This window comes from Mobula hypostoma, chromosome 11 (genome assembly GCF_963921235.1).
Source record: "Mobula hypostoma chromosome 11, sMobHyp1.1, whole genome shotgun sequence".
Taxonomy (NCBI): domain Eukaryota; kingdom Metazoa; phylum Chordata; class Chondrichthyes; order Myliobatiformes; family Myliobatidae; genus Mobula; species Mobula hypostoma.
Genome location: NC_086107.1, coordinates 68029882 through 68056829, shown reverse-complemented (window position 1 = coordinate 68056829; position 26948 = coordinate 68029882). Strand labels below are relative to the sequence as shown.

Genomic DNA, 26948 nt, shown 5'->3' with positions numbered 1-26948 from the left:
GAATACAGCTGATGTTTCGGACCGAGACCCAAGGGTCTCCAGCATTTTGTGTGTGATTTTTAATGTCTGTTGAGTGCAAGTTATTGGTGGAAAATAGGTGACAATATTATCCATGTGTATTGGTAATTAAGTGATCTGATATGTAAGCTTTAATTTGTTAAATTTCATTGCTTTCTATAGTTTACAAACAGTTGATCCAAATTGGGGGAAAAAACTAATTCTCTGTTTTGTCAGACTCAAGTTTGATATTCTCATGGCATGTATAACAAATATATGTTCTTTTAATGCATGGCCTTTATGCCTGATATTTAGTTCAGTTAGGAAACTGATAAACAAGATGAATGTATTCTTGCAGTTCTACATAATTTGCAATATTATTTATATTACATTCAATTTGAAATAGTGTGCCTACTTAACCTATTGACAATAACAATGTCAAGAATGGACCGACCTTGTTGAATCAGGGTCGCGGGTCTGACGAGTGAGGCAGAAAACATTGGCTGTGCTTAGGTATATTAATCATTTATTTACAAACAGTAAAAAATCAACCAAGTGTTCATATTCTCCAAGTTACAGACACTACAAAGCTGAATACTCAACAGAGGTGCATTCAACAAGAATACTTAGCTAAAAGCGTGTGTGGAGCATACCTTCCCAATGGTTATATGCACCACCTGCTTAAACAAAGGAAGAGGGAAAAGAACCTCCCACACATGCTGTCTATAGACTCAGGATATTTGAAACTGGACTCCAGGCAGCTAACTAATGGAAAAAGTAGCTGCAGTGTCTAAACTAACCAATCACAAAGTGACTTTAAGCAACCAGATGAGCTACGCCTCCCACAAGACCCCTTGTGAAATGGCACTGGGGATCACAAGAACAGTTTTAGGCACAGGTGATCTTAGTGAGCATTTTGACAGCCAAACTTGAGTGAGTGCCTGTCAACCTTTGCAGCCTGGGAGGTTCCTGGATGAGTACTTTGGACAGGGTCTAGCACAACTTCTGCAGTGAAGAGCCAGGCAAGCACAGTTCGGCCATCAGAGACATTTCTGGTGTAAATGCACCAGGGTAAGAAAACTCCCTGTGGCTTGAGCAGCTCGTGAGTCATTCTAGAAAAGTAATTGAAGTTGGCTGAATGAAATGGAAACTAAACGGACATTAAACTGGGAAACTTTTGTGTGTTTATTGTGACATTTTTAGTGGTAGCAACATCTGAGGAAGGGTTGAAGTTTTGGGATTTATGATCATAAGCCTTTCAGTTTTTATGGGAATGCTTGGAAATGTTTTTAGACCAAATAATGTAACAAGAAATTCTCAAATATGGTGGGAAATAAACAGCACAAAATGAAGCTGTACATTATTTTGCTAATTGAATCATTGATTCCAGCACAGAGGCATGCATTTGATCCATGTCTGCCAGAGTAACACGCTAATTCTATACCCTTTCTTCATAGCCTGAGAAATTTCCCTTTGCTGTTAACTTAACCTATTCCTTTTTGGGACTTGCCTCTATATTATGCCCAGGCAGTGCAATTCATGGTCCAACCATACACCACATAATTTTTTTAAAAATTTACGACACTTTTAGTTTTCATCTCCTTTTATCTTGTATCCGTGATGCGTACCAACATTCCACCACCTGCTACACAGACCTTTTGTATTTCCTTCAGATCTCGTCGAGCTTTCCCTATTCTAAGAAATCTCTTCCATACTTCCCACTGTAGCCTTTCATCCCAGAACTATTTTGGTAAATCTTGCCTGGACCCTCTTCAGTGCCTCTACATTCTTTCTATAGTGAGTGACCAGAATTGAATATAATACTCCATTTGTGGCTAGACCTGTGCTTTATAAAAGATGGGCAGCGTTTTCCTGTTTTGATAGACTGTCTCTATTAATGAAGCCCACAATTATGTGTGCCTTATTAGCTAGCAAATGGGGGTCAATTCCTGCTGCTGTCTGTAAGCAATTTGTACGTTCTCCCCTTGACCATGTGGATTTCTTCCAGGCGCTTTTGTTTCCTCCCAAATTCCAAAGACTTACAGATTAGGTTAGTTAGTTGTGAGCATGCTATGTTAGTGCCAGAAGCATGGAGACACTCGTGAGCTGCCCCTGCACCTCTTTGGTCTGTCTTGATGGGAGCCTCAAATGACAGTTTGTTATGTATAGTTGTACACATACTCAATAATGCAAATATCTAATCAGCTTATTATATGACAGCAACTTATTGCAGAAAAGCATGCAGACATGGTCAAGAGGTTCACTTGTTCAGACTGTTACGTACCCCGTAACTGGGTTGCCAAACCAGCAGAAATGGACCACTTAGTTGGAGTCTGGATTACTGGAACTAAGAAAGTTTTATTAAAGAAATAAGTAACACAGTACTCTAATAGTAAGGATATAAATGCAACAGGTTAGCAATGAATAAACACACATGTACACGGAACTAGGATAATAGGATCAATCAAGCTCTATCGCAGTCTAGGGGTAAAATGATCAGTCACAAGTGACAGAGTTCAGTTTAGTTCAGTTCGCAGTAATCGCATCGTGCCATTGGGGAGAGAGAGAGAGAGAACGAATGAATATGCAAATCGGATTCCAAAACAGACCTTCAATATTCCTCGCAGTTAGCTTTCGGGCGAGCCCTTTGTAATGTCTTCTGAGGTCACTGACTGTGACCCCTCCGTTCCAGATAAGATCGTTCTTCTGCGGTGAACCCGGCACCCAGGCAAAGGTGGACACAAACACCAGGTTCCCGCCGACCCGTACCTTTCTACCCTGTGCGTCTATGTCTGGTCCCGCGACCAGACCTCCAAAACTCCCACCAACTTGTGGGGGCACACCGCTTCCAGGGTCTCGTTACCTCGTGGAGTCGTGTGTCTCTTGCCTTAGCGAACCTGTCCCTTTTTATCCCCCTGCTGGGGTATCGCCTGTCCATCAAACTTCAAACAGTTCAGGGTTCAAAGCCACCGATCTCTGACAATACTCGGAACTGTGTCTCCTTTCGGTAATCTCTCTTGTCTCTCTCTTATTAGCATTTTGAATGTTCCCCCATTGTCCTCTTATCGGCATCAATCTTCTGATAACTGGTTCTTTTGTCACACCCCTATCCTTCAAAGGATTTTTACCGGGGTATGAATACACTATCGGATACACACAAATACACATGTTTATCAGCTATTTGGCTAATACAGAGACTTTTAAGTTGTCAACACCTGACAGACAGTCAGCAATCACATTTTCTGTTCCTTTTATATGTGTTATTTTTAATAATCCTCTAAAACCAGGCTCCAATTTAGCAAACTTCATAGTGGCCGAAAACACTAATGAATTGTGATCAGTGTAACTTCTCAGTGGTTTTCGCCCCAGGACAGATAACAAGGGTCGTCCCATACCAATTTAGCATTCTTTGGCAAGGGCTTAGTAAGAGGGTGGGTACTATCCGCAAAGTTGTTTTTTTTTTCTGCAAAACTTCCAATAGTACCCCACCATCTCCAAGAACCTTCTCCGGGCTCTCTTGTCTGTTGGGGTGGGGACTTCAGAGATAGCCCGTACCTTAGCTTGCATCGGAGCCAGCTGCCCCTGTCCTACCACAAATCCCATATAAGTGACCTTCGCGCAGCTGAATTCACTTTTTGCGAGGTTCACTGTCAGGCTGGCTTCAGACAGGCATTTAAACAGCTCCTCTACCGCCGTAATGTGCTCTTCCCACGTGTTATTCCAGACCACTACATCGCCAATATACACTTCTGTGTTCTTTAGCCCATTTGTCACCGAATTAATCATTCTATAGGGGTGTTGCTCACTAGGCTGACTTGATGCGGCAACAGCTCTATGTCCCCGCTCTTTGCATCGCCTCGGGACTTCTGGACCTATGTGGGCGTGCCGTTTATTTAGCTCTCTTAGCGGTTTGCTTTGTTCGGGGATTAAGGGAGAGAACTCATCAGCAAAGTCGGTCAACACAATAGAGTTCTCCCATCTGGTCAGCACCACACTTATCTTTTCAAAATGGATTTTCCCCTTATCAGGTGGCACCCTAGCCCCATTACTTTTCATGATATCATCAGCTAGATCTGTTTTCTGATTGTGGTGAGCTTTTAACATGTTAATAGCCTCTAACTGTGTTAACTCACGTCAATAACATCCTTCCTCCTGTGCAGCCAGTAAAACTCTTTCATGATTCCGCCGACTGTTTTCCTCCCCCCAAGATGTCCACCGAGGGGTATCTTGTGGGCCAGGTTAAGAATCTCATCCCCATAAATTTTTGGCACCATCCCCCATTCCTCATCTGCGGGCACGGTACTTGGTCTCCCTTTCTTCCTCAGCACTCCCTCCTCCACACAATAGCCTACTGGCTCCCTTTTTAATTCTGCTTCAGAAAGAGCTGTCCCCGCCGAAACCATCAGCTCCTCGTCTCGCTCCTGTGTCTGTACAGAGTCCCTCCTTGCTAATGCTAAATCAGCCTCAACTCCTTCACTTTCTCCTGTTTCACTACGCTCCTTCTTTTCACTTTCTACCTCCCCCTGGTACAAGGCTGGTAGAAATGTCTCAGCTAAATTTACTTCGGCAGCCTTCCTGGACATTCGCCGAGTCACTGCGTAAACGAGATAAACCTGTGAGTCCATGGGCGGGGCCTCAATGCTGGCAGGCTGGCCTGTCAGTTTTACTGCTGAGAACACATTTCTGCCGGCGAGGTCATTACCGAGTAAGACTTCCACGCCTTTCATCGGTAGTTCGGGCCTTACCCCGATCGTGACCGGTCCAGAGACCAAGTCGCTTTTTAGGTGTATCTGGAGCAAAGGTACTGCCTCAGTCCCTTTCCCAATGCCTTTTATGACCCCGACTTTCCCAGTCTCGGTCTCTGAACTAAAGTCTAACACACTCTTTAATATCAATAACTGACATGTTCCCGTGTCTCTCCAGATCCGTGCTGGAACTGGGTTTAACCCCTCCTTCACTGACACCAATCCGGTCGAGATAAACCTCTCGCGCCCTTCCTGAACTTTGTTAGCCCTCTCCTCTCCTAGCGGTTTGCTTACCAGCTCAATACAGCCAGCCGGAACCACCGCCTTTCCTTTTCCCGTCTCCCTCTTTGGGGCAAAGCACCTGGACGCAAAGTGTCCAACTTTCCCACAATTATAACAGACGACCCCAGGAGACTTCCTACCAAACTGCTCCCAGTCTACCTTATCCTTCTCACTAGTCCCCGGCTTACTTCCTGACTTTTCTGGCGGACTCTCCCCGCCGTCCCGACTACCCTTCTGGTAGCCTTTACTTGGGGCAAACTTCGTTTTATGTGTCAACGCGTACTCATCCACTAACTTAGCAGTTGCGGCTAAAGTGTCTGCCTCTTTCTCATCTAGGTAGGGTCTCATACCATCAGGGACACAACCTTTAAACTGCTCAATCAGGATCAGCTGTAGCAGTCTGTCATAATCCCCATTTACCCCCTTCGAGGTGCACCAACGCTCACAATATGTCTGCATCTCACGGGCAAACTCTAAATACGTGCGGTCCCATTGCTTCCTCGCATTCCGGAACCTCTGCTGGTATGCCTCCGGGTCCAACACGTAAATCCTGAGGATGGCCTCTTTCACCACCTCATACCTCTGGGCATCTTCTGCGGACAAAGCCGAGTAAGCTTGTTGGGCTTTTCCTTTAAGTACACTCTGAAGCAAAACAGCCCACTTATCCCTCGGCCTGTCCTGACTTGCAGCAACTTTTTCGAAATGGAGAAAGTACCGATCCACATCGGTATCGTCAAATGGAACCAGCCTAACCTCCTGGGTCGCCCTGAACCCTCCACCTTGGTTTGGCATGGGCCCCTGCTCTGCCCTTATCTTTAACCTCTCCAGCTCGAGTTCCTTTTCCCTCTGTTTCTCTTCTCGCTCCAACTGCCTCTCTTCTCGTTGTCGTTCTAACTGTTTCTCTTTGTGTTCTAGCTGCCGTACCCGGAACTTGTGCTCGAGTCTCAATTTTTCAAGCTGCACCTGTACTGCGTCTCCACCAGGTTTTCCAATAGCTATCACCTCCAGCTCCCCTTGGGGAAACACACCTTTAGATACATAGTGCTCTACGATAGCTCTGTGTATCTCCTCTCTGCTCATTGCCGACTTCCCCTTAACAAGATTCAACCGTTTGGCCACAGCTGCCAATTCTGTTTTCCTGGCATCCTCTAATGCCTCCAAGGTTGACGCCTTTAGAAATCCCTCAATCTCCATTTCTGCTGTTTGCCTTTTCTTTCTTTCGGGAATTTTAACCCAATCAATTTTACCCCGTCCCAAATTTAGCATTCAAAATCGCGGACGAGAACCCCACTTGTGTTACGTACCCCGTAACTGGGTTGCCAAACCAGCAGAAATAGACCACTTAGTTGGAGTCTGGATTACTGGAACTAAGAAAGTTTTATTAAAGAAATAAGTAACACAGTACTCTAATAGTAAGGATATAAATGCAACAGGTTAGCAATGAATAAACACACATGTACACAGAACTAGGATAATAGGATCAATCAAGCTCTATCGCAGTCTAGGGGTAAAATGATCAGTCACAAGTGACAGAGTTCAGTTTAGTTCAGTTCGCAGTAATCGCCGTCCTGCTGTTGGGGAGAGAGAGAGAGAACAAATGAATATGCAAATCGGATTCCAAAACAGATCTTCGATATTCCTCGCAGTTAGCTTTCGGGCGAGCCCTTTGTAATGTCTTCTGAGGTCACCAACTGTGACCCCTCCGTTCCAGATACGATCTTTCTTCTGCGGTGAACACGGCACCCAGGCAAGGGCGGACACACACACACCAGGTTCCCGCCGACTCGTACCTTTCTACCCTGTGCGTCTATGTCTGATCCCGCGACCAGACCTCCAGAACTCCCACCAACTTGTGGGGGCACAACGCTTCCAGGGTCTCGTTACCTCGTGGAGTCGTGTGTCTCTTGCCTTAGCAAACCTGTCCCTTTTTATCCCCCTGCTGGGGTATCACCTGTCCATTAAACGTCAAACAGTTCAGGGTTCAAAGCCACCGGTCTCTGACAATACTCGGAACTGTGTCTCCTTTCGGTAATCTCTCTCGTCTCTCTCTTATTGGCATTTTGAATGTTCCCCCATTGTCCTCTTATCAGCATCAATCTTCCGATAACTGGTTCTTTTGTCACAAGACCAATCATCAGAATGGGGAAGCAATGTGATGCAAGTGACTTTGTCCATGGAATGATGGTTCATGCCAGATAGGGTGGTTTGGGGCACTCCTCTGTTTTCGTGGATGTTTGAAGAGAAAGAATTTCAGGATATTTATTGTATACATTTCTCTGACATTAAATGTACCTGTTGAATATCTCAGAAACAGCTGATGTCCTGGCATTTTCACACAAAACAGTCTAGAGTTTACAGAAAATGGTGTGAAAAACAAAAAAGATCTGGTGAGTGGCAATTGTGAGCGAAAGCACCCTGTTAATGAAAGAGGTCAGAGGGGGATGGCCAGAATGGTTCAAGCTGACAGTAACACAAATAACCACTCATTCTAACAATGGTGTGCAGAAGAGAATCCCTGAACACCCAAAACGTCTAACTTTTAAGTGGATGGGCTACAGCAGCAGAAGACCACGAGCATACACTCAGTGGCTACTTTATTAGGTACAGAAGGTATTTAAAAAATATTGTGCCAGATCATACATGTGACCAATAAAGCTAATATTTTATCTTTTCAGTATAATTGAAATGATATTACAGTCATATCTTAGGTCATTGTCTATGCAATCAAAATGATCTTTGGATAGTAAAAAAAATGAAAGCCTTTAAATACAAAGCTCACAAGAATGAATATGCATTTGTACATAAAGTAGTAATTTATCTGGGCCTCAAAGTCATGGCAAATGGATTACACCAAGTGCTGTAATGTTTATAGGTTTCATTCCCTCCCCATTTTCACCGTAGAAAAGGTGGAAAGTGGTAATGCCTTACAACATTACTATCATTCAGTTACTGAAGAAAGTTGAAACATGGAGTTAGGTAAAAGTGACAAATGACATATGAATTGCACAAGAAGAGTCAAACTGAGCCTTTATTTATTTGTTCATTATCATTTAGACTGTTGAAGTTTCTCTGTGATGCTTCAAACGTCAGGTGTAGTACGAGCTGTAATCTGTCAGATAATGGACAATGGTCAAAGAAAACAATCGTGTTGGTATGATTGAAAGTGCATCCAAAGACACATGTTGTATGGAAAAGACAGGCAGGTAGGCAGAGGGGGTGAGGTGACTCTGTTGGTTCTTTCTTTCTTTCTTTATTTATTTATTTATTTAATCAATCAATCAGATCCTTAGAAAGAGGTAACACAAGATCAGAAGATGTAGAATTTGGGCAGAGTTAAGAAATTGCAAGGGTAAAAACTCCCTGATGGGAGTTACGTGCAGGCTTCTGAACGGTAGCCAGGATGTGTGCTGCGAATTACAACAAGAGATTTAAAAAAATGCATGTCAAAAAGGGCAATGTTGCGACAGCCATGAGAATTTCATATGCAGGTAGATTGGAAAAATAAGGTTGGTGCTGAATCCCAAGAGAGAATTTGTAGAATGCCTACAAAATAGGTTTTTAGAGCAGCTTATGGGTGAACCTACAAAGGGAATGGCAATTCTGAATTGGATGTTACTTAGTTTGATTAGTGAGCTTAAGCTAAAGCAACCCTTAGGAGGCAGTGATCATAATATAGAATTCACCATGCAGTTTGAGAAGAAGCTAAAATCAGATATGTCAGTATTATGGTGGAGTAAAGGGAACTACAGAGGCATGCAAGAGGGGCCGGCCAAAGTTGATTGGAAGGGGACATTAGCAGGGATGACAGCAGAACAGCAATGGCTGGAGCTTCTGGGAGCAATTCAGGAAGTGCAGAAAAAATGGGTCCTAAAGATGATTATTTTTTTTTTAAAAGGGATGACCCAACCATGGCTGGCAAGGGAAGTCAAAGACAGCATTAAAGCGAAAGATAAGGCATATCATTTAGCAAAAATTAGTGGGCAATTAGAGGATTTGGAAAGCTTTTAAAAACTAGAAGACAACAAAAAAGCTATAAAGAGAGAAAAGATAAAATATGAAGGAAAGCTAGATAATATAAAAGAGGATACAAGAAGGTTTTACAGATATACAAAGAGAGATGTGAGTGGATATCGAACTGCTTGAAAGTGATGCTGGAGAAGTAGTAATGGGAGACAGAAATAGCAGATGAACTTAATAAGTATTTTGTGTCAGTGTTCACTGGAAGACACTAGCAGATTACCAGAAATGTAAGAGTGTTAAGAGGCAAAAGTGAGTGTCCTTGCTATTACTAAGGAGTAGTTTCTTGGGATCTAGATTCGAAAGACCTCCACCTAATCAGAAATCTGTGCTGGGAACAAACTGCCACTTTAAGAATAGATGGAAAAGTGAGTCAGTTTACGAAAATCAAGAGAGGCGTTAGACAAGGGTGTGTTTTCTCCCCTGATTTATTTAAAGTGTACAGTGAAACAATATTACAAGAAATGGACATCTTGGGAATCAAAGTTGGCGGTGAAAACATCAGTAATTTCAGATATGCAGATGACACTGTTAATTGCAAGTACGGAGGAAGAATTACAAAACTTAATTGATATAGTTGTTGAAGAAAGATAGACCTATTTTTGCACTATCAACTGCAAAAAGACAGAATGTATGGTGATATCCAAAAAGAAGGAGACTCCTATCTGCAGGCTGAGAGTAAACGGGGAAGACATAAAACAAGTACAGAACGTTTGCTACTTAGGAAGCTGGGTGACATCAGATGGCAGGTGTGACATGGACATCAAAAGAAGAATAGGGATGGCAAAAGACATATGAGAACATAGAATAGTACAGCACAGTACAGGCCCTTTGGCCCACAATGTTGTGCCGACCCTTAAACCCTACCTCCCATATACCCCCCCACCTTAAATTCCTCCATATACCTGTCTCGTAATCTCTTAAATTTCACTAGTGTATCTGACTCAAGCAGTTCATTCCATGCACTAACGACTCTGAGTAAAAACCTTCCTCTAATATCCCCCTGAAATTCCCGCCCCTTACCTTAAAGCCATGTCCTCTTGTATTGAGCAGTGGTGCCCTGGGGAAGAGGCGCTGGCTGTCCACTCTATCTATTCCTCTTAATATCTTGTATACCTCTATCATGTCTCCTCTCATCCTCCTCTCCAAAGAGTAAAATCCTAGCTCCATTAATCTCTGATCATAATGCATACTCTCCAAACCAGGCAGCTTCCTGGTAAATCTCCTCAGTACCCTTTCCAATGCTTCCACATCCTTCCTATAGTGAGGTGACCAGAACTGGACGCAGTACTCCAAGTGTGGCCTAACCAGAGTTTTATAGAGCTGCATCATTACCTCGCGACTCTTAAACTCTATCCCTCGACTTATGAAAGCTAACACCCCATAAGCTTTCTTAACTACCCTATCTACCTGTGAGGCAACTTTCAGGGATCTGTGGACATGTACCCCCAGATCCCTCTGCTCCTCCACACTACCAGGTATCCTGCCATTTAATTTGTACTCTGCCTTGGAATTTGTCCTTCCAAAGTGTACCACCTCATACTTCTCCGGGTTGAACTCCATCTGCCACTTCTCAACCCACTTCTGCATCCCATCAATGTCTCTCTGCAATCTTTGACAATCCTCTGCACTATCCACAACACCACTAACCTTTGTGTCGTCTGCAAACTTGCCAACCCACCCTTCTACCCCTACATCCAGGTTGTTGATAAAAATCACGAAAAGTAGAGGTCCCAGAACCGATCCTTGTGGGACACCACTAGTCACAACCCTCCAATCCGAATGTACCCCCTCTACCACAACCCTCTGCTTTCTGCAGGCAAGTCAATTCTGAATCCACCCGGCCAAACTTCCCTGGATCCCATGCCTTCTGACTTTCTGAATAAGCCTACCGTGTGGAACCTTGTCAAATGCTTTACTAAAGTCCATGTAGATTACATCCACTGCACTACCCTCATCTAATTGCCTGGTCACCTCCTCAAAGAACTCTTATCAGGCTTGTTAGATACGATCTGCCCTTCACAAAGCCATGCTGACTGTCCCTGATCAGACCATGATTCTCTAAATGCCCATAGATCCTATCTCTAAGAATCTCTTCCAACAGCTTATCCACCACAGACGTAAGGCTCAACTGGTCTATAATTACCTGGAGTATCCCTGCTACCTTTTTTGAACAAGGCAACAACATTCGCCTCCCTCCAATCTTCTGGTACTATTCCCATGGACAGCGAGGACATAAAGATCCTAGCCAGAGGCTCAGCAATCTCTTCCCTCGCCTCGTGGAGCAACTTGGGGAATATTCCATCAGGCCCCGTGGACTTATCCATCCTAATGTATTTTAACAACTCCAACACCTCCTCTCCCTTAATATCAACATTCTCCAGAACATCAACCTCACTCATATTGTCCTCACCGTCATCAAGTTCCCTCTCATTAGTGAATACTGAAGAGAAGTATTCATTGAGGACCTCGCTCACTTCCACAGCCTCCAGCCACATCTTCCCACCTTTATCTCTAATGGATCCTACCTTCACTCCTGTCATCCTTTTGTTCTTCACATAATTGAAGAATGCCTTGGGGTTTTCCTTTACCCTGCTCACCAAGGCCTTCTCATGCCCCCTTCTTGCTCTCCTCAGCCCCTTCTTAAGCTCCTTTCTTGCTACCCGATGTTCCTCAATAGACCCATCTGATCCTTGCTTCCTAATCCTCATGTATGATGCTTTCTTCCACCTGACTAGATTTTCCACCTCACTTGTCACCCAGGGTTCCTTCACCCTACCATTCTTTATCTTCCTCACCGGGACAAATTTATCCCTAACATCTTGCAAGAGGTCCCTAAACATCGACCACATGTCCATAGTACATTTCCCTGCAAAAACATCATCCCAATTCACACCCGCAAGTTCTAGCCTTGTAGCCTCATAATTTGCCCTTCCCCAATTAAAAATTTTCCTGTCCTCTCTGATTTTATCCTTTTCCATGATAATGCTAAAGGCCAGAGAGCGGTGGTCACTGTCCCCCAGATGCTCATCTACTGAGAGATCTGTGAACTGACCCGGTTTGTCACCTAATACTAGATCTAGTATGGCATTCCCCCTAGTCGGCCTGTCACAATACTATGACAGGAATCCGTCCTGGACACACTTAACAAACTCTGTGAGAACACCTTTACGAGAATGAAGAGTATACTGACCAATACTAAACTAGGCATGACAACCTGCCTCAGAGTACTGAAATGTTAAGTTTATCCAGTTATGTTATATGACTCAGAATGCTGGGACATTTTTGAGGAGGATGCAAAGAATATCATGGCCAAAACGAATACCTAATGAGGATGTCATGAACAGAGCAAACACAAAAAGAGAAATCATGTATGAGATCATGAAAAGGTAACTTCATTGGACATGTGATTAGGAAAGAGGAGTTAGAATTCACTGTAATTATGGGAAAGATTGAAGAGAAGAAAGCAAGAGGAAGACAAAGACAAATGATGATGGAGACAGCAGCCAGAGAACTGGAAATGAATACCAATGAATTGATCCACTTGACCCGAAACAGGAGTGTGTGGGCCATGGCAGTCAAAGCTCAAACTGGGCATGGCACCTGATGATGATGATGATGATGATGAGTTTCTTGGGAAGCTGACAAGTCTGAAGGTACATAAGTCACCTAGGTCAGATGGACTATACCCCAGAGTTCTGTAAGAGGTAGCTGAAGTGTTTGTGGAGGTAAGAGTAATGATATTTCAAGAATCATTAGATTCTGGAATGGTTCAGGAGGTGTGTAGAATTGCAAATGTCACTCCACTCTAAGAAGGGAGGAAGGCAGAAGAAAGAAATGAGACCGTTACCCTGACTTCAGTAGATAGAGAGGAGTTGGAGTCTGTTATTAAGGGTGACGTTTTGTGGTACTTGGAGCAACATGGCAAAATAGGCCTAAGTTTTCGTAAGTGGAAATCTTGCCTGACAAATCTGTTGGAATTCTTTGAGGAAATAACAGGCAGGATAGATGAAGGAGATTCAGTGGATATTGCTTTTTAGCAGGTCTTTGGCAAGGTGCTGCACGTGAGGCTGCTTAACAGTACAAGAGCACAGGGTATTACCAGAAAGATACTAGCATGGATAGAAGATTGGCTGACCAGCAGGAGACAGAGTGGGAATAAACGGGGACTCTTCTGGTTGGCTGTCCCTGACTAGTGATGAGGGTCCACAGTGTGGGTGGTAATTGCTGACAATGGACTAATACTGACACAATCAGCTCTATGAATTTGGCTGTTTTTCTATCTTTATTCTGGGCCCTTGTGACTTATTGTTATTGTCTTTGATAATACAGCTTGGAGACAGTGGTGAAAAAGCAGGAGAAACTGAGGTCAACCAGTCACTCTCAAATTGGATGAGGTAATGTCCTTTTCATGTACAAGTAGTTAACAATCAGCAAGCATTTCCAGAGCATGAGTTTGTTACACTTTTGATTTATTGTAAATTCTAATTTGTTCTCACACAACTCCCTTTAGTTTTTGGGAAGACTGGAATACAGAGATGATGTAATTTTCCAATAAGAGTCAATACATGAATTTTTCAATAAAGCCTCTATCCTGCCACCTAAACTTATACTAGCATAGCAAGTCGCTACCTAGTTATCTGCCAGGAGTCACTGGCTGCGGATCAATAAATCTATCGATCCCAAGAGATCATGCCACTATGATTACATCAGTCATTGGTTACTGTATAGCCTACAAGTCATTATTAAATAATACCAAGCCAGGTTATATTTATTTGGGCTGCATATTGGATCTATTCAGCTATTTTTCGTTTCTAAGTTGGCTCCTTTTTGTTAACACAGAAACAAGTTGACACTGCTTCATCAAGCTGAAAGTGACAAATCACTTACAGAAGTGCATCTCATTTTGTCTCAGCTGCCATTGCCTTCCAGTTGTTCACTTGGGTCTATTAATGGCAATGAAATTGAATGTGTGAAATCATTACAACTGGTAATTAATTCTCTATCAACGTTTGGCTCCAGTGACCAAAGACTGTTTGCTTATTATCTTGAAATAGTTTCACTGCCTTCACACAACACCTTAGAAAGGGCTGATTCGTGTAACAATGCAAGTATTCTCTCTTCACTTTTATGATCTCAATTGCATGGATCTTTACCAAAATCAACAATGCAAGTATTCTTGATTTTGGTAAAGATCCATGCAATGGAAATCATGAAAGTGCTCGGGGGAATGCGTGGAATGATCATATTGGCTTTTCATTCCTGCTGCATCTGTGCTTATTATTGCCACAGCAGATTGCATGTAAATGAGTCTTTTAGATCAGTCTTTTAACAAACTGTCTCCACCTTGCCTTTGGCGTTGCCACATGTTAAAATACAGAATTCTGTACTGATTTGATCTCAAAAATGTAAATACAGTAGATTCCTGTTGAGACGAGAGTGGATTTCGGACTGCTGGAAAACTATGCTGGAGAGGTAGTAATGGACAAGGAAATAGCAGACGAACTGAATAAGTATTTTGCATCAGTCTTCACTGTGGAAAACACTAGCAGTATGGTGGAAGTTCCAGGTGTCAGGGGCATGAAGTGTGTGAAGTTACCATAACTAGAGAGAGGCTTCTTGGGGAAACTATAAGATCTGAAGGTAGTTAAGTCACCTTGACCAGATGAACTACACCCCAGAGTTCTGAAAGAGGTGGCTAAATGGATCATGGAGACATTAGTAATGATCTTTCAAGAATCAGTAGATTCTGGAATGGTTCCAGAAGACAAGAAAATTGCAAATGTCACTCCACTCTTCAAGAAGGGAGAGAGGCAGAAGAAAGGAAACTATAGGCCAGTTAGTCTGACCTCTGTGGATGGGAAGATGTTGAAGTCAATTATTAAGAATGAGGTCTCAGGGTACTTGGAGGCACGTGATAAAATAGGCTGTAGTCAGCATGGCTTTCTCAAGGGAAAATCTTGAAGAAATAACAAGCAAGATTGACAAAGAAGAATCAGTTGATGCTGTGTACTTTGATTTTCCGAAGGCCTTTGATAAGTGCCACACATGAGGTTGCTTAACAAGCTACAAACCTATGGTATTACAGGAAAGATTCTCATATGGATAAAGCAGTGGCCGACTGGCAGGAGGCAGAGAGTGGGAATTAAGGGAGCCTTTCCTGGCTGGCAACCAGTGACCAGTGGTGTTCCACAGGGGTCTCTGTTGGGACCATTTTTTTTTATATGTCGTATGTCAATGATTTTGATGATGGAATTGATGGCTTTGTTGCAAAGTTTGTAAACAATATGAAGATAGGTGGAGGGGCAGGTAGTTTTGAGGAAGTAGAGAGGCTAAGAAGGAATTTGACAGATTAGGAGAATGGGCAAAGAAATGGGAAATGAAATACAGTGTTAGGAAGTGTATGGTCTTACACTTTGGTAGACAAATGGAGAGAAAATACAAAAAAACAGAGTCAAAGGGACTTGGGAGTCCTTGTGCAGGATTCTGTAAGGGTTAAGTTGCAGGTTAAGTCTGTGGTGAGGAAGGCAAATGGAATGTTAGCATTCATTTCAAGAGGACTAGAATATAAAAGCAAGGATGTATTGTTGAAACTTTATGAAGCACTTGGAGTATTGTGAGCAGGTTCGGGCCCCTTATCTTAAAAAGACTGTGCTGAAACGAAGAGGGTTCAAAGGAGGTTCATGAAAATGATCCCAGGATTGAAAGGCTTGTCATATGAAGAGTGTCTGATGGCTCTGGGCCTGTATTCACTAGAATTCAGAAGAATGAGGGGTGACCTCATTTAAACCTATCAAATTGTGAAGGGCCTGATAGAGTGGATGTGGAGAGGATGTTTCTTATAGTGGGAGAGTCTAAGACCAGAGGACACAGCCTCAGAATAGAGAGGTGTCCTTTTAGAACGGAGATGAGGAATTTCTTCAGCCAGAGGTGGTGAATCTGTAGAATTCTTTGCCACAGAAGCTGTGGAGGCCAAGTCTTTATGTATATTTAAGGCAGAGGTTGATAAACTCTTGATTGGTCAGAGCATGAAGGGATATGGGAGAAAGTAGTAGATTGGAGCTGAGAGGAAAATTGGATCAGCCATGATGAAATGGTGGAGCAGACAAAATGGGCCATATGGTGTAATTCAGCTCCTAAATCTTGTGGTCTTAATTGGGACACATCAGGACCGGAGTATTTTGGCCCAATTAAGCGGCTGCCCCAATTAGCCAAAGTTTCATGGAAATCGTTAAAAAGGTATTAAAAAGACAAACTGAGTAACAAATTATATGCAAATTAAATGACAGAACAAATTAGAACACCACCTATACCACTATAGTACTATAAAACTGTATTAGTTCCTAATAGTTATCAATGGAGAAATTCTTCCAGTTTATGCTGCCTTTTTCTTCCGATTGACTGTAAATGAACAAAATCAGCGCTGACACCTAGTGCAGTTAATGGACTGCCTTCATACAATGCTTTCAATGATGCATCCTCCAAATCTTCATTTTTAATGTAACATTCAAGATAATTGTCATTACCTTCAAATCCTTCGTAGTTCCTAACTTGTCAAAGTATGAAATCATTTCATTTTCACTCCCAGCTGTTTCTGGCATCTCCAAACCTGAATGCTTGAAACTAGTGAGCAAAACAATTCTGAATTGTCTGTCATCTTATTTCTCACCAACTATCAGTGACAAAAATCATTGCTTTTTTGAACACTAGCAGACACAATTGATGCTATTAAAAAAACTTTGCTTTACACACAGTGTTACGTCTAACGGCCACTCATGCACCCGACTAACCCTAGTTAGAAACTACAGCAATAGCCTCCTGTCCCAATTAAGTGGCGTAGCATCCCAAATAAATGTAAGGGAATCCTGGCTATTTTCTCGATATATTTTTTGTTGTTGTTGTTTAAGAATTGTCCCAAATAAGTGGCTGTCCTGATTAACCGAAATCCATTGTATACAAATCTTTCATCGTATTGTCTATTTTAAAGATTATTTTTGGGTCATCTCACAATAATATCAAAATGAATAAACTGTTTTGGAGGATACTGGGGAATCATCATAGACTATAATCTAATTGGTGGAATCAAAAAACTGGACAACTGAAATTTGTTGCAATCAGTGAATCTCACACAAATGCATAATACGTTTCTGAGAAAAATATATTTTGTTTATGGTATTTTGGCATAGAATTCCCCGTTTTATTCCTCCCACAAATCACAACTGCTCCACAGTATCAGAAAACTGAGAAAATGCTTCAATGCCTGCTCCAGTAGCACTGTAATGGAGGTGGATGAGAGCAGTCTAGTAATTTTAAGTCAATGTAATACCATAGCAGTTAAATAAAACAAGATTAGAATTTGCAAAATTGAAAGTTGTTACAAATGATGGTTGCAAAGGTCCAGCCACAATTACAGATGGATAATAAAATCCGCTGTTTTTACAGATATGCAAACAAGGCAAGAACAAAAGAAGAGAGCAATGCAGTCATTTTCCAGTTTTATGGGAAGATTTACTACCGGGTTTGTAAAAATATTGAATTGGGCCAGGAGCTTCTCTTGTGGCCTGAGGAGAATCTTGTTCAATCAGCACAGGGGCTAAGTAACACACAGAAGGACAATGATGTTGTCAATACTTGCACAGGTAAATGTGCTTTTAGGATATTCCATACCCTCATGTAGAAAGCATGATATTTGTTTTATTTATCTGTTTGTAGGTGTAAACCTCAGGCTTGGCCAGCATGTGTTCATCTATGGAAAAACAACTTCTAGCCCCCCGCCAAAATGAGAAATCTCGTTTGTGTGGACGCTGCATGATGTGTTGCCCGGTTACAAACCTGCACCGCAAAATATCAGGCAGTACACCATATGCAATTATATAACGGAACTTTATAAATCTTAATCTGAATATAGGGTTAGTAAAGAAAATAAAAAGAAGGAGGGCTCATTTTAAGGGGAAAAAGTCAGAAGTGCACGTTGGAGCTCTCAAATATGGCCATTCATCAACCAGCGACCTCCTCCGAGTGTCTCGGACCCTCGCTTCCGGTCCATTCTGTCTGGTAGTCTACCAGCTCTGTCCATGCACGTCTTCCTTCTTCCTCTCTCCCGACAAAAGACCGCGAAAATCTCTCTTCCAGACTCACAAGAAAGAACATTTCTCTCATTGGATAACCCTCACATTCCAAAGCCCCGTTATCTCTAGTCATAACCCAAACATTGCTGCTACAGAGAAACCATTACATTAGCAGCAAAACATTACAGCGAGGCCATTACATTAGCATTGAAACCTTACAGCGTGTTACACAGGATACAGACATCACTGGCATCATCAGCATTTAAAGTGTATCCCCAAGTTCTCCAGAACTGAGGATGCTGTTAAGAGTAAATGATGCCAGTGGATCTGGTGTTGCGTCAAGGCCAGACTGAATATGAACAGCAATATCTTTCCCTGAGGGACATTGGTGAACTATATGTGATTTTTACAATCTATTATACTACTAAAACACTCATTCTCTGACTGTCTGTTTGTGACCTTCAGTTAGCACAAACCGTGCATTACATCAGCACTTTTTTTGCCTAAATCGAATTAAAATGCGCTAGCTTACAGAATGCAGGCAAAGTTCAGGGTTATATATTCATATAAAATTGCTCATTTGCCAAAAATCAACAGGCTGCTTTTCACTCGAGACCTGATTGGCCATCATGGAGACCACGACGCCACAGCCCAACGCATGCGCACGGCAGCCTCAGCAGCCCTCAAGATGCTCACAGCAGTCACACCAACCACAGCAAAGGGGCAGGGCTATCACGTCCATTTAGGAGAGCACCAACCACATCATCAAGAAACAAAAGCATCTTGGAGGCTTTGGTGTTACTGCTTCCTATCTTCTATAAAGCATTAGGGTAAAAATATATGGATAGCCTAATTATGTCGCGTGGAAAGAGAAGGGGGACATTATGGTCAAGAGATGACGCCAAACGTCGTTGGAAAGCGGCAAGGAGAGGGAGAGAACAACAATCAGATGAGGCCAGGGCCGCATGACTCCAGGATGAAAGAGTCAGGACAAAAAGATGAGAGAAGACGAGACAGGGGAGGACAGGCATGCACGTCTCCAAAATGACAACAATAGGCACAGACGGAGGAGAGAACAAGAATCCGATCAGGCCAGGGCCGCAGGACTCCAGGATCAGAGGGGAAAAAACAACTGGTAGAAGAGATGAAGAGACAAAAGATGAAAGGTCTGCGTGTCTCCAGAATGACAAAAACAGGCAGAGAAGGAGGGGAGAGAGGAAGAGACAGAGGAGAAAAGGAAAGATCAACTTGAGAATATGCGGCACAGAGTAATTATTGCGAGAGATGTGGTCATAAAAAGTGTCCTTCGTTAAACGAGGAGGAGCAATATTTGTCTTGCTATGCATCTTTCTTCTTTAATACACTGAGTTCTTTAATTTCCAAAGCACATCACTTCACACTGCGCTACCTTTCTCTCAAAAGGTGCCCCAACAGCTCACCTGGTTGTCTAGTGATTGCATAGAAACATAGAAAATAGGTGCAGGAGTAGGCCATTTGGCCCTTCGAGCCTGCACCGCCATTCAGTATGATCATGGCTGATCATCCACTCAGAACCCTGTACCAGCCTTCCCTCCATACCCCCGATCCCTTTAGCCACAAGGGCCATATCTAACTCCCTCTTAAATATAGCCAATGAACTGGCCTCAACTGTTTCCTGTGGCAGAGAATTCCACAGATTCACCCTCTCTGTGTGAAGAAGTTTTTCTTAATCTCGGTCCTAAAAGGCTTCCCCTTTATCCTCAAACTGTGACCCCTCGTTCTGGACTTCCCCAACATCGGGATCTATCTTCCTGCATCTAGCCTGTCCAATCCCTTTAGGATTTTATACGTTTCAATCAGATCCCCCCTCAATCTTCTAAATTCCAACGAGTACAAGCCCAGTTCATCCAGTCTTTCATCATATGAAAGTCCTGCCATCCCAGGAATCAATCTGGTGAACCAGATGTTTATGTTTATGGATATTGATACTCTTTTTAGACCACCATTTCAAATAATCACAGGTGAACTGGTTTGTTGTTTTTTGTTAATGAGAGAGCGCAGAAACAGGCCTTTCAGCCACAAATGCTGGAAATGCAGAGCAACACACAAAATGCCAGAGGAACTCACCAGGTCAGTCAGCATCTTTGGAGAGGGATAAACAGTCAACCTGATGAAGGGTCTTGGCCTGAAACTTCAACTGCATGTGTCTGGCCATCAAGAACCCATTTACAAATCTTATTCTCCCCATTCCCCATCAGTTTCCCTCAGATTCTACCACTCACCTACACACTAGGGGAAATTTATAGTGGTCACTAATAATATTGAATCCCGCATCTGGAGGAAACTTTGAACAACAAGGGAAAACATGCAAATTCCACACAGACACTACTGCAGGGTGGAATGATGCAAGCTTAAGCTCTGAGACAGCTGCTCCATTAGCTGGGCTGTTGTGCCGCTCACTACATTCCCAGTTGCTAAAAGTAAGCAGCTGATGTGTGTGTCATTCTTTCCTCACTTTTATATCGTGTATCCCTGCTCTATAAGTTAAATTCTACTAAGGTACATTTCTTTAGTTCTCCTTTAAGCTTGGAGTATTATCTTAGTTGCTGTATAGATTGTTTTGTACCACAAAATTTTAAATGATCTATGTGAACACCATAATTGTATAGAGTTGATGAAGTTTTTAATATCAAAAGCTCTGATCTCTCGTTAACAGATGTATTGGATAAAGAGCTTGAGGACAGAATATCGACAGATGGTGCTGAAAAGTCAGCTGAGGTACCTCCGTCTGTGCAACTGTGCACCAAGCTAACTGTAGCAGTAAAGGACATGGAGCGTAAGGATGTGGTGAAAGTAGATCAGCCTGTTAAAAGGTCGCAGCGGCTTCAAATCAAACATGAAATTCAGAACAAACTGTCAAAGAAGAAAGTGAATCGGTTTGCCTTGAAGAAGCTCAAATCAAGATTAACTGAGGAGGTAGTGCTCCCAGTTAGTTCCTCCAAACAGGATGACAAGAAGCAGATTGATCCTGGGATTGACAAAAAGGCACAAGATGCCAGTAACATTAAGGCTAAAAGGCTGAAGAAAAATTATCAGTTTGGACTTGGTGAGAGGACTTTGCGATCATTAATATGCAAGAAGACTCTTCGAAGTCCTCCAGTTCGAAGAGCTCGAATGATACACACTGGACTCGATTCAGACAGACTGAAAGTGCAGGTAACACAAGAGGACATACTGAAAAAGAGGAAAACAAAGTTGAGACACAATCAGAAGAGGAATATTGACAGCCTAGATGAATGCTGTGAACAAAATACAGAGACCAAGTCAACTGACAATTGTGGGGAAGCAAAATCAGGTGGAGATTTGCCCTTGTGTAATATGAAGGGGGATGGGCAAAAACCTCCAGTAGAAAATGGAGATCATGTTCATGCAAAGGATAATCTCACACCTACGAACAAATCGGGGGGAAGTAAGAAGTTTTGTCGGCGCAACAGTTCCCAGATTGACCCCAGTGAAAGGAGGTACCAGTGTGATGACTGTGGGAAAGGTTTCATTCAGTTATGTCACCTGAAGAAACATCGTTTCACACACACAGGGTACAAACCGTACATGTGCAATGAATGTGGGAAGCGCTATAGCTCTGAGGAGAGTTTTAAAGGTAAATGGAAAAAACAATTAGCCTCTTTCATATCAGTAGAGAGTTAGAGTTTGGAGAATGTGTCCATATATTGTGTGTTTAATTATTTTGTTATTTACACTAAAAGCAGTGTGAGGAGGAAAAACGAGGACGTTTCTAAATTTCTCTAAAAGATCATTATCCTGACTAAAGTTATTTTTAAAATGTTCCCCTTTCCCTTGCTTCCATTGCTTCCTGTGCCAACTGATAGAATGGCTTATAGACCTATCTAATTAACCGATGTTTCATTGGCATCTTGATGGATTTGCTGGAAGAGGACAAAGCGGTTATACTTATTTATCGGCACTTTAAATCTGGAAATGGCTTTCTAATGAAGGTATGTAATGGAGTGTCAGCAAATACAATGCTGCATTTACATGTACCCTTTCACAACTTCAGGGCTTCGTGCAGCCATTCATAACTGTGAAAGTGTAGATAGTATGGTGAGATGGAAATGCAGCAGACCACTTGCATTCAGTGAGATCCCAGACCAAGTAATGAGTTGATATTTCATGACATATCTTAATGACGTCAGTGAAGTAAAGGATTATTGAGAATTCCAAGAGTCAGCCCAAAACATCAACTGTTTATTCAGTTCCATAGCCACTGCTGGACCCGAGTTCATAGTCACCATGTTGTTTGTTTTTTCATATAACGTATACAATCCCTGTCTCTCAATGGCAGTTTGGAGGAAGCAAGTTACATTTTTACTTGTAATCAAAGCTGTTTGACAGTACCCAGTGTTCAAAAGATAATCTGTATAATTTATATATTTCTTGCCCAAAAGGTGTAACAAAATCTTTAATTGAATAGTGCTTTCAACTTCCTTAAAAATTCAGAAAGGTAGTGGTGTTGGACTAACTAGTGTGAGCCCATTGCTCAGAACTCGGGTACCACAAGGAAGTCCATGTGTCAGAAAAATTGTTGAAGTGAAGTTTACAATATGTTTCTTTCACCTTGGAATCAAAGTATTTTATTTGTGGGAAAGATTAATACGAGGCATTCTCTTCTCCCCCGCCCAAACAATAGGGAATATCTTTCCCAAACCATGTCTTTCTGAGTTAGCCATAATACAGAATTTTTTTTTAAGTTCAAAATGTCAATGATTTTTTAATCCCTCACGTGGTGATTTAAAACTATTTTTAACTAAATGTCCTAGCTGAGTGATTTGTTTATTGTTGTGATGAATGATCAACTCTTCCCAATTTGTACTCTCTTTGTTAGATCAGCACAACTCTCCACAAATTTCTCTGGCTGAGGTTGATCCTCGAAAATTTTCCTATTTTGGGAGGTCCATCCCCTGTTACTAGCTGCCCTTCTTAAAAAGGCTCCATCTCTGATTTCTATTGATCTTACTTTTGGTTTTTGTATAGAATTTGAAAAATATCAAAGACACTATCAGGTGAAATTGTAAGTTAAGATCTGGGCAATGGATTAATGTCAAGTACATTGACATGCACAGTTTTGATTAGTTTCTCTGAATTTAATATCCAAGTTGTCCATTATAGTTTGAGTATAGCAGCCATCTTCAGACTTTGTCTCATAGGCATCAGAGAGTTACTAATCTTGCTTTAATCCACACAATACCAGATTCTGCAGAAAAATGGTCATATGAGAGTTCAAAGACATCTTGGGTATCTACACTTACAAGTGTTTCTATTTGCTTGATATGTAATGAAAATACTTGCCCAGTTGACATGGGTACTGGTTGGCAGTCCTGAGCTTCAGGACATGCAGATGTGGGTAGAGCATTGCTGTGTACTCTGGAATCAACCACCACTAAAGAAGGTAATATTGGAGCCCTGTGGATTGACATCTAACTCCCATATTGTTTAACCTTCTATCAGTGCCTTGTTGAGTTGTGGAATTATTGCTTCTGTTATTGGAGTTCTGCACTTCTCCCTAATTTGGCGGGGTAAGGTTGCCATTGAGTAAATAAGAGGATGGAACCACACAGGAGATCAATCATACATCATCTGTAAGAGGGGAAACAGAGTTAACAATTCAAGTTGTAGGTAATTTTTTTTAAGAGTCTGGGAAGAGAAAGTAATGTTACAGAAAGGATGAGGAGGAGTGTAAAAGATACAGGATGAAGACATTAGGAAATGCTAAGCAGTCAGGCTATGGTTGTGGAAAGAGGAAAAACTGTGTTAACATCACTGATGAATAACCTACGTAGCAGAATTGGCCAGTTCTGACAAACAGAGAAAGCATGGACAGATTTAGTTAAACTGCCAGCAACTATACAGGAAACCAATTTTACCACATGCAGCAATGTGATGTTGTCCCATAGGAGTGCAGCGAGTAATTTGTAGGAAATTAAGGGCAGGAAACAATTTGTTTTCTCAATTAAGAGATTTACTATCTTTCACTTGCAGACTGGTTATTGTTTTAAATAGTCTCCTAACCATATATTTTCTATAGCCCATCAGATGCTGCATAGAGGAGAGCGTCCATTCAAATGTCAGCAATGCGATAAGGCCTATGCATTGAAACGAGATCTTCGAGAGCATGAGCGGGTTCACTCAGGCGAACGTCCATTTGTATGCAATGAGTGTGGAAAGGCATTCGCCAGGCCACCATCACTCCGGATTCACAAGAAGCTGCATCGCCTGAAGGCCATGAACATTGGCAACCCACGGGCATGTCGCTGTAGTGTGTGCGACAAAGAGCTGGCCAATCCCGGCTCACTGAAGAACCACATGAGGCTGCACACGGGCGAAAAGCCATTTACTTGCACGTACTGCGGCAAAGCCTTCAGGCAGATTGGCAACCTCCGTGGACATCAGCGCATCCACACTGGGGAGAAACCATACAAGTGTGACGACTGTGGTGAGTTTTTCTCACAGCTGCCTGAACTACGCAGGCACCGCATTTCACACACAGGGCAGGTCTACCTCTGTACGATATGTGGCAAAACGTTGAGGGACCCGCATACCTTCAGGGCTCATGAGCGCCTGCATACGGGTGAACGACCCTTTAAATGCGATCAGTGTGGTAAGGCTTACACCCTTGCAACCAAGCTCCGGAGACATCAGAGAATCCACTTGACTGAAAAGCCGTTTAAATGTGACATCTGTGGCAAAGGGTACACAATGACTCAGAGCTTAAAGAGGCACAGGCTGTCTCACAAGAAAAGTGAAGCACGAAGTGTAGGGGAGGTCGCTGAAGCCATCGCCTCTTTGGAGAAAGAAAGTTCTGAAAGTAAACCTCCTGCAGAAACATCAAAACAAATTAGAAAAGTGGGTTTAAAGGCGGCTGGTCAAGAGAGCAACAGCCCTCTCAGAAATGAAAGTGTTGTTTTCAACCTTTACGTGCACACCATTGAAATGGTAGAAATCCCAAATGAGGAACAGGAGGAGAGTGTAAAGGCAGGTACTGAAGGCCAGAGTGCAAGTGAACAGAGTATTACATTCCAGCAGGTGGAGCACAATTTAACTCCGGAGTCAGGAGAAGTGGTCAAAGACAATTTGCAAGATGCATTCACTCAGGCGGGAAGTCAACAACGTGCGAATGGAGATATCATAGAAATAATTATAGCAGACTCAGAAGATTACACTGATGAAGTCACTTCCAGAAATTGTGCTGCAATAGAGCAAGAGAAATTGGCCAACAATGCTGTTGTTATTGAAGAGGACAATGGGTTTAATATTGTAGCTGAGATAGTAGAAATATCAACTGGAAGTTGAGTTCCATTAACAATGTCTTTATTAACATGTTCAACTTTGTACATGAAACTGAAGCAGTTACATTTTAGATCGTGCCTGACACAAATGAAGCTCTATAGTACAAGTGATTTGACTGCCGTTGATTGAAAAGACTTATGGCAGCATCCTTGCACTCAAACTCCACACGTTTCTTTGTAAGTGCATTATGTAAATCATTATAGGTTTTTATAGTGGATTTATTTATAATCCTGTGCCAGAATTATTTGATGATGAAGTGCGTGAGCAATGGCTGTCAGACTAACTCAAATGCCGCGAAGATTTCAATACAAAACTAATTAATTTTGCAGCTGAAGGACAAAAAGCAGTTGAACCACTTGCCTCTGGTCACTTTTGTTAATGTTGCAATATGCACTAAGCTAACATTTCCTGGTTATGACATGTAGTGTCTCTGTCTAAACATGCAAGATAAATTAAAATTATTAAAAATAATAATTAAAAATATCAATGATAATCAATTACCAAAAAGGCATTCTGCTTGGGGGGGTGGGGTATGGAAAGGAATATATTGATTTCATGCAATCCTCAAAAAAAAAAACCATAATGTAGATTTGTTGAAAGTAACAGCTGAAATAATGTCAAAACATGTCTTAGGGTTTGAGTGATAACCGGAGATTAATGCTAATGAGTTCCCGACACTGGGTTGGTAATCCAGAGGTTTTGATTAACAGCATGGAGAACATGGGTTCAGATGCCAGGTTAAGAATCTGAATTCATTTCAAACCTGGAAGTAAAAGAAAACACTGCTATCAATAAAAATGATCACAATTCAATTGAATTCTTGTAAAAATTTAACTGGCTCACAAATGCTTAGTCTATATGTGGCTGTAGGTTTGCATTCATTTGGTTAATGTGTAAGTACCATATGAAGTGGCTGAACATGCAAGACCAGTTGGACGAGACCACATCCAGCAGCCCAAGCAAACCAGTCAACATTACGTCAGGGAACGAGAATGGAGAGTTTTTGGCAGCTGCACATCCTGAGGATTATCTTTAAAGCTGGCTTGGAATCACATTCTGAGCTTCTCATTACTTAGCGATGCATCAATTTGTTGCAGTAAAACCCGCACCTGATAGCCAAGTATGACAGATGGTTCCCTGACCGGGAACTGAACCCGTGCTGCAACAGTGAAAGCACCGAATCCTTACCACTAGACCACCATCAATGTGTACACGGGGACATTAAAAGGTATCCTACTGCTGATGTTACTCTTGGGATGGTGGACAATGTATCCTACTGCCGGTGGGTGTGGTTGATGATTTGCTAAAAGATGTGGTAATTGGTAGAGATTCATAGGGCTGGCCTAGATTTGTTGGGTAATGTTGACTCCACTGTAGTCTTGTCTTGCCCTGCGTTGACAGGGTCCCAAACCAAAGCCTCCACCAACAGCGGCTAATGGACTATTTGAGGGGGTAAGAAAAGGCCAGGTAAATCATGTCAGAAACACTGCCTGGAGAA

General features: G+C 42.2%; 1 protein-coding gene across 1 annotated transcript in view; it reads left to right on the top strand.

The window, feature by feature from the left end:
* znf408 (zinc finger protein 408) overlaps positions 1-26240 on the top strand; it is a 31524-nt gene extending 5284 nt beyond the window's left edge. Inside the window, exons 4-7 of the mRNA XM_063063240.1 lie at positions 13374-13438; positions 17484-17680; positions 20805-21746; positions 24189-26240. Of these exons, the coding sequence (XP_062919310.1) occupies positions 13374-13438; positions 17484-17680; positions 20805-21746; positions 24189-25453 (2469 nt within the window). The 3' untranslated portion in view covers positions 25454-26240. The remainder of the gene's footprint in view (positions 1-13373; positions 13439-17483; positions 17681-20804; positions 21747-24188) is intronic.
* The last annotated feature ends 708 nt before the right edge of the window (positions 26241-26948 follow it).